The 16,876-nt window shown below is 39.0% G+C and overlaps 2 protein-coding genes and 1 long non-coding RNA gene across 3 annotated transcripts; 2 read left to right on the forward strand and 1 right to left on the reverse strand.

Annotated features, from left to right (window-relative positions):
* Window positions 1-2,325: 2,325 nt before the first annotated feature.
* Window positions 2,326-7,110, reverse strand: LOC103439888 (RNA-binding KH domain-containing protein RCF3-like). Its single transcript, XM_008378527.4, has 8 exons — window positions 5,940-7,110; window positions 4,947-5,423; window positions 4,476-4,724; window positions 3,549-3,803; window positions 3,354-3,433; window positions 3,063-3,171; window positions 2,839-2,965; window positions 2,326-2,713 (listed from the first exon to the last, which is right to left on the reverse strand). Exons 1-8 carry the CDS (start codon window positions 6,627-6,629, stop codon window positions 2,694-2,696), a joined length of 2,007 nt encoding a protein of 668 aa, XP_008376749.2. The 5' UTR covers window positions 6,630-7,110; the 3' UTR covers window positions 2,326-2,693.
* Window positions 7,111-10,541: 3,431 nt separating this feature from the next.
* Window positions 10,542-11,084, forward strand: LOC139197489 (uncharacterized). The gene is made up of 3 exons (XR_011582941.1): window positions 10,542-10,679; window positions 10,792-10,848; window positions 10,950-11,084. It is a non-coding gene; the product is annotated as an uncharacterized lncRNA (long non-coding RNA).
* A 1,471-nt stretch (window positions 11,085-12,555) lies between these two features.
* Window positions 12,556-15,937, forward strand: LOC103439887 (protein phosphatase 2C 57-like). Its single transcript, XM_008378526.4, has 11 exons — window positions 12,556-13,012; window positions 13,609-13,737; window positions 14,029-14,131; window positions 14,252-14,362; window positions 14,474-14,553; window positions 14,689-14,742; window positions 14,993-15,109; window positions 15,197-15,251; window positions 15,362-15,394; window positions 15,500-15,546; window positions 15,635-15,937. Exons 1-11 carry the CDS (start codon window positions 12,702-12,704, stop codon window positions 15,759-15,761), a joined length of 1,167 nt encoding a protein of 388 aa, XP_008376748.2. The 5' UTR covers window positions 12,556-12,701; the 3' UTR covers window positions 15,762-15,937.
* The last annotated feature ends 939 nt before the right edge of the window (window positions 15,938-16,876 follow it).

Raw genomic sequence — 16,876 nt, forward strand, 5'->3', positions numbered from 1 at the left:
TCTTCTATACCTTTTTGGTTTTCGACCGTCGGATCGGATGAATTGAAGAAGATCAACATACATAAATTAACAAAGGGTGTGTGAGAAGTAAAAAGGGGTGTGTGGATAGCACACCCCTTAACTAAAATAATAAATTATGTTTGGCTATGTCCTTTTGGCCCCTTCGGTTGGAGATGGTTTTTTGTCAAAGGGTTATGTTTGGCCTATGACCTTTTCACCCCTTCGGTTGGAGATGATATAAAATAAGGAAAACTAATGAAAATGACTTGAAAAGTTTGAGTTTTAACGAAAATGAAAAAATAAAGGGTAAAGTGAATAGTATCAAGATTGACTTTTTAGTGTAAAAATGTGGTTTTTCATTAAAGTAAACAATACCGGAAGCTTTTCGTTAAAGTTTCCTATAAAATATGGCCTAGTATTGTTCATTAAAATATAATTTCTTGCAAAGCTATAGGGCTAAAAGGAGCCTTTTGGCCCTTCGATTGGAGATGGCCTAACTCTGAAAAATTTACACAGATGTTGCTCTTATCACATTTTTCATACCACAGTTGTACCGGCATCCTAATAAAAGTAGAACCCACATGTGTTGGCAGACTTTACATTTTTTCAATACTGTAGTTAAGCATTGCATAAAACTTTAAAATTTTAACAATGTTTTTTTTTTCTCTAATAAAAGCTTATGAGCATAAGTGCTTACGATTCTTTTGTGTATTCCTCTAAGGGCACGTTTGTTTGACAGGATTAAGAAGGATTGGACTGGACTAGACTATAGTCCTTTGTTTGGTGTGCATCCGGATTAGCTTTAATGAGCTTAACCCGGACTCGCTTGGATTAACTACCTCCTTAGCCGTTCTTAACGAGCAACCCCAATTTCGGCCGGATTCGTAAGCCCTCTTCTGATAAAGAGAAAATCGCGAGAGTCAGTCGTCCAAGACCCAACGTCGCTCGTCCTGCTCGTCGCACATTGTTCCCTCTTTGCCCTGCTCCATCTTCTTCCTCGCTTCCACAACCATTTGCAAACCCACATCCCGCAAAATTCAAAACAAAAATAAAATATGCAGTTGTTCCATTTTTCAAATTCAGATCCAACCTACAAGCTTAAATCGAACCCAAAAAAAAAAATCGAACCCAGAAACCATAAAACACAAAATTAAATCGAACCCACAAGCTTAAATCGAACCCAGAAACCATAAAACACAAAAATCTACAAGCTTAAATCGAACTCAGAAACCATAAAACACAAAAAAAAAAAAAAAAAAAAAAATCTGCAGTGGGTATAAGCTTAAATCGACGATGGGATTGACTGAAGGCAAACCGAACCCAGAAAACATGAAACTCCTTGATTGCAGACCTTCTCCATCTCCCACTTTCGAGCCAATCGCACATGCAACCCAATCCCATCTCCTAAATTTTCTATCTCTTTCTTGCTTCGTCCCTCTCTTTCTTGCATTGTCGTTTGAACGGAGAACAAAAGAAGAAGATGGAGATGAAGAGGAAGAGGGACGAAGAAAAAAAGGGAGAGGAACGAAGTAAGATTAGGAAGAAAACAGAGGGAGAGGGGCGGAGAAAAGGCAGAAAGAGAGGATGAATGGAATTGGGATGGAAGAGGGGCGGAGATAAGGCAGAGTTAATAATAAAATATTACAAAATATTTATTAAATAATGTAAAATATTAATAAATATGAATTAAATAATATAATATTAAAATTTGTTATTAGTCTGTTTTTTAGTACTGACACTGCACCAAACGTTTCATTAAACTAGTCCAGCTTAGTCTAGTCTAAGCCAGTCCAGTTTAGTCCCTGCAGCTAGTCCAGTCCGAGACAGTCCGGTGCAACAAACGCACCCTAAAAGACCACTCTAGACGGAGATACTCAAAAATTTGATGTAAAGAGATAGACACATTACTCTAACCAATCGGCCTTACTCATTTCTACAATAGAAATGTTTTGTATTTTTAGCTTATTAGCATTATAGAAAGATTCGAACTTGAGACCATAAACCCGAAGCAAGTCCAACAAGAACCAAAATCAATGGGTACGATGATGTATAAGCAATAGTGGACTAATAGGACCATTCACAAGGTCTACTTGGTGTTTAAAGGACAATGAGATTTGGTGGCCAAGTCACGGCAATCCACCCTTCCAATCTCTAGGCATACTAAATGAAGCATTTCATCCTTCCCTTGTCACTACCATGTAATTTACCAACACCAGAAATCGAACCCAAAACGAGTTGTGTTGAATATGGACCTGAAATTTGCTCCAACGACTGGGATACCCCCCTAGCGGTCAAGGACAATGAGAATTTGCAGTACACCAATAGTAGCAAAGATTATTTCAAAAGTGAGATACAGCTTAATTTGATTTGCAACACTTGAATATGCAAAAGTACAGCACCAGAAGCGTGATCATCGATCATCAACGCGAAACATACTACACACAAAGAAAAAAAATTGTGTTCCCACGTCTCAGATTCGTGCAGGAAAATCGAAATGTTGAGGAGAACGAGATCTAAAAACATTTTAAGATTACATTTACAGTGGATACATTCATATAAAACCGATGTGTGCCCAAACTATGGAGCAAAAAACTCCCTGCCTTGCAGGACAATACATCCAGAAGTGATCTGAATAGCAAAATATCCCGGCAGGACCGGCTCAAAATTTTAGCACCGATGTTGCTCCTGCTCGTCTAAGGGCCGTCTTCTTGTGCTGATGAAAAAGGAGGGTTTATGAGTCAAATTGTAGGGCGGGCGACCATCAGAAATGCAAGAACGAACGTAGGCAGACAGACAACATACACTTGGAGAGAGAGAGAGAGAGAGAGAGAGACTTACTGCTTAAAATAAAGCCCTGAAGCAAGCTCTGAGCTCTCTCGGCCTGCTCTGGAGTACCTGAAATTCGAATGATCTTCTGTGTTTCCTCCGGTCTATCCTCTACCAGGGTCACATTTGCTCCTGATAACTGTTCAGGTCGAAATAAAAGTCACAAAATACAGTTAATCATAGCTAAAGTCGGAAAACAAAGGCAGCAAATGACTAAAAGAGTTCATCAGGCTGACCTCACTGATCTGAGCAAGCTTGTTTCTTGATTTCGTTATGAGCTTTGAAACTGCCTGCTCTGGTATTACAACTTCAAGTATACTCCTAGTGACAAGCGTCACAGGCATTCTAACAGAAGATATAGAAAACATCAATAATATGAATTACTCAACATTGATTGGTAACAAATATAAAAAGAAAAATGTGTAGAAAGAGAGAGAGAGAGAGAGAGAGAGAGAGAGAGAGAGAGAGGTAGAGAGACTATGATTAATAAGAGGCCTAAATAGTTAAGCGGAGTAGAAATTAGCTACCTATTCAAAGAGCTCGGAGCATCTTCACGCCGTTCACTTTCGTATGGCTTTACTGTTTCATTGGCAATCCCTCCAGCATCCTACAATAGCAGTGAATGAAATAAGGATAGACTCAAGTACAACCATATAATGATTACTGAAGAGAACCAAAAATCTAAGGCGAAAAGAAACAGCTTAATGGATAGAGAAAGCAACCTTTGATGGCTGTGCAATTCCCCCAGTTTGCACATTCTGATACATTTTCATGGGAGGATCATTTCCAGTATGAGCTTCACGAACTGGAAATGTGTTATTCGGAGATGGGTCTATTGTGAAAGCACTACCTGCAGGGCCTGGTGCAAAAGCAGGTGGTGGTGTATCCTTTCGAAACAACTCTCTATATAAGTAACTCCGTATTCTTGATGTCATCTCAACAAGAGCATGTCGAGCTGCTTTTATTTCCCCTACAATCTGTATATGACAAGCAGGAGATATTCAGAATTGGCTAAATTGTAATTGATCCTCTCCGCCAGGTAGTCCGAGCCTTTATAACCTCGGGGATTTATTTTTCTTGACCATTTATTTTATTTTAGTGTTAGAAACAGTTCACCTGATAAATGACACTAAAAAATGTAGACGCCACATTCAAACACACACAGATATTGGATAGAAGCAAGCATTCACAAGATATTCTAGGCATTCACAAGATATTCTAGTCAAACATGATAGATTCATAATTGGATATGACCAGACCCTTTATCTCCTCCAGTAAAATTTTCACATATCACGGTTGACGATCACCCTATATCTAACTATATAAGGCCCGCTTAAAAAGGAGCCAATCATGTGATGTTTCAAAAGTACGAACTCGTCTTTAGTTTGCAAGTCCACTAAGATGGTATTCAGCCGAAAAGGTCGTAAAAGGTCGTACCCAGTGCACAAGGCTCCCGCTTTACGCAGGGTCTGGGAGAGGTGAATGTCGGCTAGTCTTACCCCCATTTATGGAGAGGCTGCTCCCAATAAGATGGTATTCAGCCAAACAAACAAAAAAGGTCTGCCAATGAAGCTTCTCAGATAACGAGAAGAAAGGCGCATAACAATAAATCTGGCATTTCCATGAAATTAGCAAGTAAAATGACAAACCTGTACAAGTACATCGTCCCCTGATACACACGTGGGAAGATCATCTATGGGAAGAATTTGTATATCTGCACCGGTAAGTCGCCTCATATCCATTAACAACCCTTCTCTTCCCTCCAACCATCCAATATCACTTGTTGGGACAAGTAGCCTAGTAGTTATAGTGTTCTCTTTGTCTGGACTAAGATCGACAATGCGAGTTTGAATATGCAACAAAGCTTCCTGAGCTGGAAACAGCTCGTCATCAGGACCCTATATACGCACATAAAACGGTCAACACCTTTCCACAAAAAAGATACAACAAAGGAGAGGGCGGGGGAGGATAAGCATGTCAAAAAGCCAACCATTACGATTAACATGTCCAGATTAGTTAGCAGTGTCACCAGCAACCAAGAGTGTATCATCACTTCAAATTAACACACAACAGAAGAAAATGCACCCTTACAAGATAAACAATAGAAAATTATGAAGTACCTCCTCAGAAGAGATTATGATTATCTGTTCATCTTCACCAACCACAGGGTTAGTAGCCTTGACATCCACACCAATTTCATTTTGAAGCAGTTCTATAATTCCGGTTGAATCTCCAACTATAAGATAAACTTTGTCAACTGGACAAAGTATTCGAAACACAAGGTCTTCACAAAAGGGCTGTGTATTATCAGCCATGGGAGCAGACCCATGTTCAATTGGATAACCCGATGAACGAGGGGCATAGTTGTTGTTTCTGATACTGGGGTTAGATAATCGTGGTCCAAAGGGAGCCCCATCCATGGGTGTCTTCCGTCCTGCATTGTTCATATGAGGAACATAATCATCATCAGGAGGAAAGAACCGTTCAGGTGAATGCATTCGCCCCTGGAAATGACTGCGATCCCGATGCTGACTCTCCCTCAAGCGTGATGAAATAATTGCCACAGCACTCTTTACATTATTCGGATCGCCTACTACCTGCAGCAGAAATGCAACATATGCTCAGAGGCATGCTAACTTAAAAGAGTTGCGTAAAGCCATTCGAGTCTCTTGCTAAAATGCAGCGACTACTAAAATCAATGGTTTACACTAAACAAACTTCAATATAACTAAATATCGAAAGAGGTGTTCAAATACGCTCAATGCTCTTCCGTCCAACAAGATGCAACTAAAATCTCAATATTTTTTCACAAAAACACTACCAATTAGAACTACAGACACCCAAGAAAATTCCATGGACACGAAAATACTCCGTCTTTCAACCTAATTTACTCGTAGTGCGAGTCATTTACTACATCATTAAGCTTCCAACAATCCAACAATCGTTTTTATGTCCGGTCTGATGGTTTTCGCAGTTTCTAATAAGCTTAACCGGAAACAGAAGTTTCCAAACATCACATTCATTAATAAAAATGGAATGCAGCTGAAAAGTTCATCAATCCGTGATATGCAACACATGAATCAGAATGCAGGTAAAGCTGTAAGTTCCGAAACCTGAACAATCTCCTCCGACATCGAAACGCATCGAGGCAGATTATGATCTCTAGGCAACACCCTAATCTGGGTCTTAGTCTCCATCCTCATCTGCTCAATTATCTTCCCTCCCTTCCCCAGCAAACATCCCACATGCATTCTCGACACAACCAACCGCGTCGCTACTCGATTCCCACCGCCACCGCCGCCGCCTCTAACCCCACCACCATACTCATCCTCCTCCTCACCGCCAAACCCAGCAACATCACTCTCCAGAATCCTCTCATGGATCAAAAAAAGAGCCTCCTGAGCCGGCGAGAAGGACGGCATTCGCCCCTCCGGGTCCCGCCGCCGCGTGTCGGTAATCTCAATAATCCGCTCCTCATCTCCCGGAATCAGTTCATGTACGTTGATCCATGCGCCGGTGTGCTGCCGAATCGACTTAATGATGCTACCGGACTTCCCAATCACCCCTCCGGCCCTCATATCGTGACAGAGAATACGGTATGTCGTAGTTACCGTAACCGACGGATCCTGCTGAGGAGGCTTAGATGGTCTTCCACCACCACCGCCGCCGCCGCTTCCACCTCCGCGGTGGCGGTGGTTGTTGTTGTTCGCGTAGTGGTGATTGTACCGAGGCCTGGTCCTACCCACAGTCTCCGTATCGTAGTCCTGTTCATAGTAGTACCGTTTAGATCTAGACCTCTCCATCTCCCAAAACCGCCTCGCTCAAAAAACCTAGGGTTTTTAACTTTCCGGGAAAATAAACAACTTTCCGGGAATCGGAGGTCTAGGGGTTCAGATTGTCTTCGTCCTGGAGTTGAAGAAGCAAAGGGTACAGGGTCACTCCTGAGTTCTGAACTCGGTCATTTTCCTAGTGTCCTTTGTCCTCCTCTGTTTGTTCTGTTTTCCATTTTCTTTCCTTCCTTATTTTCTGTTTGGTTCGTCGGAAAGCGTGAGAAAATTGTTCAAATTTGAAAACCCTAGAAGATTTGGAGAATCTAGAGAGAGAGAGAGAGAGGGAGGAGAGAGACAGAGAGAAGGAGTCCAATTTGCAGAGTCTGTGAGGAGAGCTGCCAGATTTAGCAGTTCAGTCCGGTTTACTTTACCTTCCCCAAACCCCAACTGTGAGGTAATAATAATGATAAATAATAAATAATAAATAATAATTGTTTTACTTTTAGTCTCTTTCACATGAAGATGACGAAACGACGACGGTTTAACGGTTCTTGGACTCTTGACTTGAGCGTAGATAACGTACGACAGAAGTTGTGAGGTGGAAGATACACGGTTTGCATAATGGTACGCATTGTCTTCTATCTACCCTAGATTAGGGAAATGGAAATCGAACTCGGGTGCAAGGGAGCAGACACGTTGTCATAATAACAAGAGATATTTTAAACAACTTTAATTTACAGGAATAAAAATCAAACTCGTAAGCAAGTGAACAAACGAAAAACGGACAGAGTGAGCTAATTTTCTTTTACTATTCGAGTAAGGCTAATATTACTAAGAAGGTCGGGTTAGTTTTGAATTGGACAACTTCCGCTTAGAAAACTACATGCTGTTTTTTTTTTTTTAATTCTGAAATTTACCCTAGGCTAAGGCCACGTTAGCCTCAAGAAACAAACACACTATTCTGATCAGATCAGCTAATATAATTCTCATGTGTCATATAATAAAACAGGATCCTCTCCGAATACTTTTCATCTAGATCCTTTAATCATGTCCGTCCAACTAAGAATTCAACGGCCACGAATTAATTTGATGTTCACCTTCTCCTATTCATCTTCTTCCATCTTCACCTCTTGTTTATCTTCTTCCATGTTCATCTTCTTCCCTCTTCTACTGGCATTAAAGGATCCAGAGGATCCGGATGGAATGGATTCAAAGAGAATCCTAGTGCTCCTATATTACACATAGTTTAAAGACCTAAACTTGAAAAGATATTTTTATAAATAAATTTGTATTTGCTTTTGGTACAAGGAATCTAAACACCTTGCTTGCAACTTTTGCATTTGATTTACAACTTGATTAAATTAATGGCAAAGTGAGCTTCTTGTTGTCGTATCCGTACTTAATTTCTTCGAATCATATTCCTTGCAGACAAGAAAATCAATCAAAAGTGAATATGCTTCACAAGATTAGTACACCTTTAATTTCACCATGTGTTACATTTCCTTTAATATTAGAAGAAATATGATTAGACGTGCATGAATGGTAAAGGAAATGTTCGTTTAAACCAATTTATTAATTACAACAAAAGAGATTTTAACCGTCTTTAATTTGATACATCTTTGTTATTGCAAATTCATATTATTATTCAGTTTTTTAGCTAAAATAGTCTTCATAAATTTTTACTTTGGTTCCTGACAATGAAAAATGATAGAAGTGGTTACTGAATTTATACATCGTAAATCATTTTGATAAAAATATGTCAATATTCTTGTGTAAGTGGAGGGTTGGTTTAACAAAAATATCCTTACATAGGTGACCGCATGGTCGTTCACATGACAATTTAACAAAGATATTGACAAATTTTCTACGAAATTACCAAATCAATTTACGGTGAACAAACTAATAAACTGCTTACATCATTTTTCATTGTCAAAGTCCAATCTCCACCCCTAGTGTTGCCATCCAAATTTATATGTCGGATGTTAACTTGTGAGGAGATAATTACACGTATAATCTCACTTTTGACATAGTTCATGTGTTAATTGAAGGAAGATGAAGTTTTACCATAAATTAATAGGAAAACTAATGAAAATGACTTGAAAATTTTGATATTTAATGAAAATGATAAAATAAAGGGTGAAATAAATAGTACCAAGATTGACTTTTTAGTGTAAAAATGTGGTTTTTCGTCAAAATGAATAGTACCAGGAGCTTTTCGTTAAAGTTCCCTAAATTAATTGGCAATATGGAAAATAGTCTAACCATTTATATGTATATGCAAAGTCTCTCATCTTATCAATACAAGATTCATTCGCAACATGCACTCTAATGTGTGGTGAAATTTCAAGCCTAACACGTTGTTTGGACCCGATCTTACACTATCGGCCCGAGCAATCGAGAACGTTAAATAAATGGTTTCTAGACCGTTGGATTTCATATTTTTCTAGATATTACTATTGAATTTTCGTAGTAATTATCTTATGAAATATATTTGTGGAAGCAAAGGAGGTCAATTCCAGTTCGAATATGACTAGTTTGAAAGCGAACGTGGTAGGTTATCTCGATAATGATGGTATCTGATGAATACCGAAAGATAAGGACTGGCGATGTGTGTGATCAGATGAGTTTTGAAGATGAAAGAATATTCCTTTTGTTTTTCTATCTGATCAAAACAACAATTTGCATGCAAATTGAATGTTTGTCAGATAAGATAATAAGGAAAATAATGATGAGAATGAATAGTCAAATGATGATGCGATTTCATTGGTGCATGAGTCTCCAGGAAAGCTTTGAAGCTTTAATCACGTGGAAGGCTTTACAGTTCTGAAGTTTTCAACATTATCTTTAAGAAATTGAGAGATATGATGCAGAACTTGAGATAAAGTTTGAATACAGGATGATGTTCCCTATTGTTAGATTATTAATTGGACTCTACAAACACCATCAGGCCGTGCCAAGCAAATATCCAACCTTATAAATACAAGACTCGGTGCAATAGAAGAAAGTACGTCCAATTCAACACACAAAACTGCCCTGCGCAAACCCTCTCAACAACTTTGAGATTTTTTTATTTTCTTTTTCGCCGACACATCTTCAGTTGGCATAAACAGCATTGTGGAGGCAACCGGTGATATCTTCAGTTAGCATAAACATCACTGTCGCCGTAGAATCAGCCAATCTCGCAGCATCTTCAGTTGGCATAAACAGCACTGCGTTGAGGTCGCCTGGTTACCTATCCAAGTCTTGGTCGAGAAGGATTTCCGAATCCTTGTTGGTTGAGGTCATCTCATCAGCCTTCTCGGCGAAGTGAGGTGTTACAAGTTACTACATTCGGCACATTGGAAGCCGAATTTAATTTGAACTTCGCTAAGTTAGCAGCCTTGTCTTCAGGCTCTAGAACCCGAAAGCCGAGACAAGTTCCTTCCTCAGCCGCAGTTGCAAGATCAAGAAGTCAGCAGCGCACCTAACGCGACATCAACATATTTTACTCCTCGGCCAAGCTCGGCCGAAGAGTTGGCACGCCCCGCACACAACCGAATGACATAGTTAGCTTACTAATTACTCGGTCTGTGCGCCACATAGGCTTGGTAATTTTTAGGGTCAACACATGTGGACAACACAAGATGATGTGGGCCTCGTGTAGCCATTGAACTTCACACGTGGCTCTGATACTATGAAAAAGTTGAGGTTCCACCATAAACCCAATTGATGATAAAGGAAGTAGTCCGACTACTTATAAATACATATAAATTCTCTCATCTTATTAGTGTGAGATTCATTTTCAACGTTAATCACATGCATATTACGCACTAAATGATCTTATGCATGAACAACCAAATATCATTCTCATTTACGAGTTTTTTCAACTTCTAAGTAAGTAAACAAGTCATTCATTTGGTTGTGCTCTTGACGGTTGCACCAAATGCAATGGCACATATGTAAATTCAGATTAACGCGAGGACATGTTTGCCGCGAAACGCATTAAGCATGAACCTAAAGACGGTCGAAGGCGGAGGAGGGGATAACACAACGGCCAACGCTTCCGCCACAATCCCCTTCTTCACTCTCTCACCTCCTTCCCCTGTAACTCTCTCTCTCTCTAAAATAATTTGGACAAAAATAAAATTCAGTATCCGCGAATTTCCGGTTCTTAATTTCTTACTTATTACGTTCACTTTTATTTTATCCACTACAGAAGGTGCAGCTGAGAGTGGAAAGTTCGATGCTTTCGAGCTGTTCCCTGAGGCCGAAGGTGACAGATTGTTTCCATTTCTGACTGTTTTGTTGGGTTTGTTCTCAATTTTGTTTTCTATGAAATTATTTTTTCAATTTTTTGAAGTGAAATTTTTGCAGGTGGTTTCCCGAATGCAGAAAGATGGCGGAGGGCGGCGAGTGTGGCGGCGAAGAAAATTGGTACAAAAGAAAAATACCCAATTGAATTATCCTTAATTTTCCTTGTTAATTGTATAGAAAGTTGAGTATGATGGTTGTGAATTGTATATAATTGAGCACTAAAGGGACTCGTTTGGTGTCTATGATTGGATTGAATTGAATTGGACAACTCGCTACGTTGAACAAAGAAACGGATGACAATTTTCAAATTTTGTGGGATAAGTTTTTATCGTGACAAATGCATCTCCTAGCTTTAACTCGGGACAAAATTTGGAAGTTGTCATCCATTTCTTGCTTAAAATAAGTTGAAATGGTGAGTTATCTAATCCAGCTCAATCATAGATACTAAACGAGGCCTTAGTAATGGGTTTATAGAGTTCTTGGCAAGCTTTAAGCAATCCAATTGGTACGGTTTCGTACCGGGATGGTACCGAAACCAAACCCGTAGCAAAATTTTGGTATGGTATGAATGGTTGTACCAACTTAGTACCGAACTTAATAAGTTCGGTTTGGTCCAAGTATAGGTTCGGTTCTATTCTGGACCTTTAAGGAACAAGACCTGTTTTTCAGTTTTTGTAAAAATAAAATAAAAAAACGCCCAAATCAGTTTTTGGCCCAAAATTAACAAAGTTCACACAGAACTTGGACGGTATTTTGAGGAGCAGCAATTTAGTCTAGATTTGAATGTTCATGTAAGCGAATGCTTATCAAAAGGATACGGTCCATGTTGATGATTCTGCAATTTGGTTTGGTTTGGTTTAGTGTGTATGTAATCCGAAAACACAGATTTTTGGTAGTTATATTATGTTATGGAAACAACCCATTACTCGTTATCCATTGAGAATTTGAGCAACCGAGTGAATGATGCTGGGTTTTTTAGACCAGAGGCATATGAAGAATCTGACCCCTTCAAGCCAGGGCCTTCTTACTTGAAAGTAAATTAGTTACACCATTGATACATGTTGTAATTGTTGATTTTTAATCCCCTTAGTTGATCTTGTTTATCAATAATCTCTGATGTTAAGTAAATTTGTAAGGTGATGATAAGCGATATGAGTCAATTGTTAATGTAAACTTGCTCGATGGATTATGATGACCTAACGAGTGTTGTGCTATGGTGTTTGTATCAAGTACATGATAGTAGGTGTTCTTATTGGGTTTGTGACGCTTAAAAGTGTTCATATTGAGTACTGTTAGCAAATCTCAAAAAAAAAAAAACAAGGCTTAGATGGACCGAGTACACGGTGACAATACCATCTAGGTTCATTAAGTGGCTCTCGCAAAAGAGGTTCACTCATGTCACTAAATTATCACGTGACAATCGTTCATTGTACATGTAATAAATTTTTTAACACATAACAAACGTTTATTGAACAATCACAGTATTGAGATTAAAACCTAGTTCTCTTACAGAATCTCTCCACACCTGCTGACAATATTGAATCTTAGTCAGCATCTTTAGGACCCCACCTTAAAGTGGGCCACATATGACGTGGCAAACCTGTGGTGAAAGGTCAAAGTGTCAAATGAATGTAAAGGGGTCCCACGTTCCTACCCAATCTGTTAATCCAGTTAGAGGTGCAGCTTCATTCACTCTTTATCCTTCACAACAACAATTCCACCTCCACCACCATTCCTCCTAGTTCCGAACTAACTCGTCCCAACTCACCGACTCAACTCAGTACCAGTAGTGCTACTACTGCTGGTGATAAAATGACTTTGACAAGCCCACAGCTGCAGAGGTTCGTCCTAACCAAATACCACGGCGGCTTATACAAGACTGCCGCCGCAAAAAGCAGCTTTAACATAAGAGCAAGAAGCAGAAGCTGCTCGGCGATTGCCATCGACACGCCGGGTTCTTCCCTTACCGACGTTGCTGGAATCCGATGGGGTTCGACTAGTCTGCAGGGTGCCCGGGAGGAGATGGAAGACGCCGTCGTTGTCCGGTCTGAAGGCCTTGATGAGTTCTCATTTGCCGCCGTTTTTGACGGCCATGCAGGGTTCAACTCGGTCAAGTTCCTCAGGTTGGACCATCACTAATTCCATTTAATTAAAATTTTAATAATTGGATTGTGGACATATTTATACTGGTACACAAAAACTAGGCTTAAATGTCAAAATTGTCTCTGTGTTATAGCTATATGGTCAATTTAATCTCCGTGTTTTCGATTTGGCTAATTTAGTCATCATGTTTATCTCTTTCAATTTTTAGTTTTATTTCATTTTTAAATATTATAAATCAAATAAATAATTTTATAAATAAGTTTATAATAGTTTATAATTTTTTTTTTTATATAGAAATTAGATGGAAATGTCCTTAATTGGTTAACGGAAATAAACACAAGATCAAATTGGCCAAATTGAAAACATAGGGACTAAATTAACCCAATGACTAAAACGCATGGACCATTTTAATATTTAAGCCCAAAAACTAAGCTAAGTCGATGTCTTTAATTTTGCTTGACGTTGTTGAGATTCAAAGGGCGAGAGATAAAATACTTAGACTCGACGATTATATGTGACACATATACTAGTCTGAGAAAATTAGACTTGCACACTTTGCGTTTTGTTAGGTATTGCCAATTTTTGTAGTAAGGATTAAAATGGTTTTTTGTAACAGAGATGAGCTCTACAAGGAGTGTTGTGCGGCTTTGCAGGGTGGGCTGCTACTACGTGGAAACGACTTCAAGGCCATTAGAGAGGCATTGCTGGAGACGTTCGAAAAAGTTGACTCTAAATTGTTAAATTGGTAAGTTGGTTTGGACTGTTTGGTAGGAAGGACTTAAGCTCGTAAGCACTTATGTTAGAAGTGTTTTTATTATAAACATGTATAACTTATAGAAGTCTTTATGCCAAACGAAAGAAGCGCCTTTGGTTATCAGAAAACACTTTTAGTTATTCCAGAAGTCGTACCAAAAGAACCCTTAAATTCATTTTGGTCTAATTTGCATCAAATGTGTAAACCATGTTGCCTCAAATATGTTTTGTATACATGTATATAATTGGGTTGAAGGTTTAGATGGTGTTTGATTGTGTAAAGGCTCGAAAGCAATGGGGAGAAAGACGAATCTGGTTCGACAGCTACCCTTATGTTCGTTGGAAACGATACGCTGGTTATTTCACATGTTGGTGATTCTTGTGTGGTATGTACCTCGTTTCAGCATTTGTATTTCACGCAGAACTTCATTTGTCAAATACCGGAAAGTGATACGAATGTAGGAATGTTAAGGTTGCTGCATTTATCAGCTGACTGGCTGGTGCAGGTTCAATCTTGTTCTGGAAAGGCAGAGGTTCTTACGCATCCTCATAGACCGTACGGGAGCAACAAGGCTTCTCTTCAAGAAATCAAAAGAATCAGAGAAGAAGGTGGATGGGTGTGTTTTTCTATTCTTTGTTTATGATTGTGAGATTTCTTCTGTATAAAATATAAGACATTGATAATCTATAGCTTGGATGTTATGACAACTTGCATATGGCGTCTACAGATCAGCAATGGAAGAATTTGTGGCGACATTGCTGTTTCTCGTGCGTTTGGTGACATGCGGTTCAAGACAAAGAAAAACGAGTAGAGTCTCTTAACTTTCTGCTCATCTTTCCAAAACATACAGATCACTTATTATCAGCTTTTTCATGGGAGCTTTGGCATATAGATAATCAAATATGCATATACTGATGGCTTTGTGCATTTTATAATGGAAAGGATGCTGAAAAAAGGAGTTGAAGAAAGGAGATGGACAGAAAAATTTGCTTCTCGGTAGGTCATCCTTATGTTCTTGACGATCAGTTTCATCTATATTGTTTGCTCCTTGTAGTTTAGGACGCTTTTGTATCGGTTCACTGCTAGCCAGTATGTTGTAGAACGCTTTCAAAAGCATTTACTTTGTGCACTAATGTAGAGTAGCGGAGTAAGTAGCGTAAATTAGATGGTTCTTTCTCTGTATTTTAGAATGTCGTTGTGCCTATCTAAGAATACTTCGATTCAAACTCCTTTTATGTTACGCCAGAGTACAATTCAACGGAGACCTAGTTACTGCATCTCCAGACGTTTTTCAAGTAACTTTCGGGACAGATTCAGAATTTGTTCTGTTAGCATCAGATGGCTTATGGGACTACATAAACAGGTCTGTTGGACTTAACACTCTTAGTAAACGAATGCCATGTTTTCTCATGAAATTGATCGCTCACGTAAAATTTGGTCACTCTTTCAGCTCAGATGCGGTGACTTTTGTAAGGAATCAGCTTCGAAAACACGGAGACGTTCAGGTTTAGCTACTGCCTTCATTTAAATGCGTCAATCTGCTTTAACGATGTAATAAAAATGGCGATCTAGTGCTTAACTACACCGCCTGTTTTTTCCTATCTTTTTTTTTCAGCTAGCTTGCGACGCGCTTGCTGAAGCTGCTCTGGTAACAAATTAAATAGAGTATTTGTTTTACTCTACACACATTAGTTAAATCGTTTTCTTCGGTAGTTAGTTATCTAATGACCTGATATTTTCACATATCGAACAGGATCAACGCTCGCAAGATAACATCAGCATTGTTATTGCAGATTTAGGGTATGTATCTGTCAGTTCTGCAATCTGGCTTTTCACCTTCCTTGTTAATTTTCCGAGTTGTCTGATCTAGTTTTTGGTTCATCCGCAGGCGGACAGACTGGCAAGGTTTGCCATTTCAACAACAAAATGTTGTATATGAATTCGGCCAAGCTTTTGCTACGGTTGGGATTGTGTCGCTTGGAATTTGGATCTCAACATCCTTGCTTTCGACATGAACGTGAGACATCCCGGAGTCCCAAGAATCTCTATAACGGAATGATGGAAATCATCAACATGGATTTTCACACGTTACGTTTGTAAAATCTGAATTGTACGTGCCTCACACCTTGATACCTTTGGATGTAGGTCTCAGTAGTAAATAAGAACTCACGTGATCGATGATTTAGCTGGATTGCTAGTTTTGTGATTGACATTTCTTGCAAATTCAAAATATATGTACATGCATAAACCCTTCACATATCATTCTTCAAGACAACAACCATCGAACACAAGGCCAGAAAGTAAAATTGCTTCTGAATGTTGTTCGAGAGTTCACCGCCGAAAATTATGAAAAGTTACGGCAGAACACCGCCGAACCTCACCATAATTTAATACAATTTTCATCGGTGTTCTTAACTTTTTACACTTCTCGTACATATTGGGGGTAGGCACCCAATGTCCAACAGTGTAGAACAGTTGGCCGAGTGGATTGAAGAGGAAATGGACTGTCGGAAGATAAAAGAACGTAGTGGGAATTTGCAGATTTTGTGCCATAGCTTCGATTTGGACCCATGTTACATTTCTGGAAAGGGAACGACGCCGCAGTTCCTACACTCCATTCTGCTGTGATATAAGATGGATTTTAGATGTCCGAGACCGTTTCAGCCTCCAAAATTATGTTTTAATTTCTGTAACAAAAATCAAACCTTCGATTTCCGTCCGACTAATGTTGTTTGCTTTTGTTCTTAATTACCTTGCTACAGGGAGTTGTAATTTGTTTATTTAAGCCATTAGCTGCTTCATTGTAATCATCCATTCAATTTTTAATAAAAAATAAAAAAACCCTTTCGGAATTCTCTCATATTACTGCGGATTTAAACTTTAGTTCTTCTCGGATTTACGTTTATAATCATTTTGCTTTATGCCGTGTCACCTAACCACAGCATAGCAAAAGTACTTATTTTACACCTCATACATGTAAGACGATCGATTAGCAGCGATGTATATAGCCACAGGAAATATATGATACAAAGATATATGTATTCCTATGGCCACACAAACACACACAAAATAGTTTATACATACATACATACATATGTATGTATGTATGTATCGATGAAGAAACTCGTTC

The sequence above is a fragment of the Malus domestica genome, chromosome 07, assembly GCF_042453785.1.
Source record: "Malus domestica chromosome 07, GDT2T_hap1".
Taxonomy (NCBI): Eukaryota; Viridiplantae; Streptophyta; class Magnoliopsida; order Rosales; family Rosaceae; genus Malus; species Malus domestica.

Coding starts and splice junctions, on each gene's coding strand:
- LOC103439888 (XM_008378527.4), bottom strand. CDS start 6,629: ATGGAGAGGTCTAGATCTAAACGGTACTACTATGAACAGGACTACGAT. Junction 4,725..4,946: donor TCATAATCTCTTCTGAGGAG/GTACTTCATAAT, acceptor GTGCGTATATAG/GGTCCTGATGACGAGCTGTT. Junction 2,966..3,062: donor AGCTTGCTCAGATCAGTGAG/GTCAGCCTGATG, acceptor CGACCTGAACAG/TTATCAGGAGCAAATGTGAC.
- LOC103439887 (XM_008378526.4), top strand. CDS start 12,702: ATGACTTTGACAAGCCCACAGCTGCAGAGGTTCGTCCTAACCAAATAC. Junction 15,395..15,499: donor CGCTTGCTGAAGCTGCTCTG/GTAACAAATTAA, acceptor CATATCGAACAG/GATCAACGCTCGCAAGATAA. Junction 15,547..15,634: donor ATTGTTATTGCAGATTTAGG/GTATGTATCTGT, acceptor GTTCATCCGCAG/GCGGACAGACTGGCAAGGTT.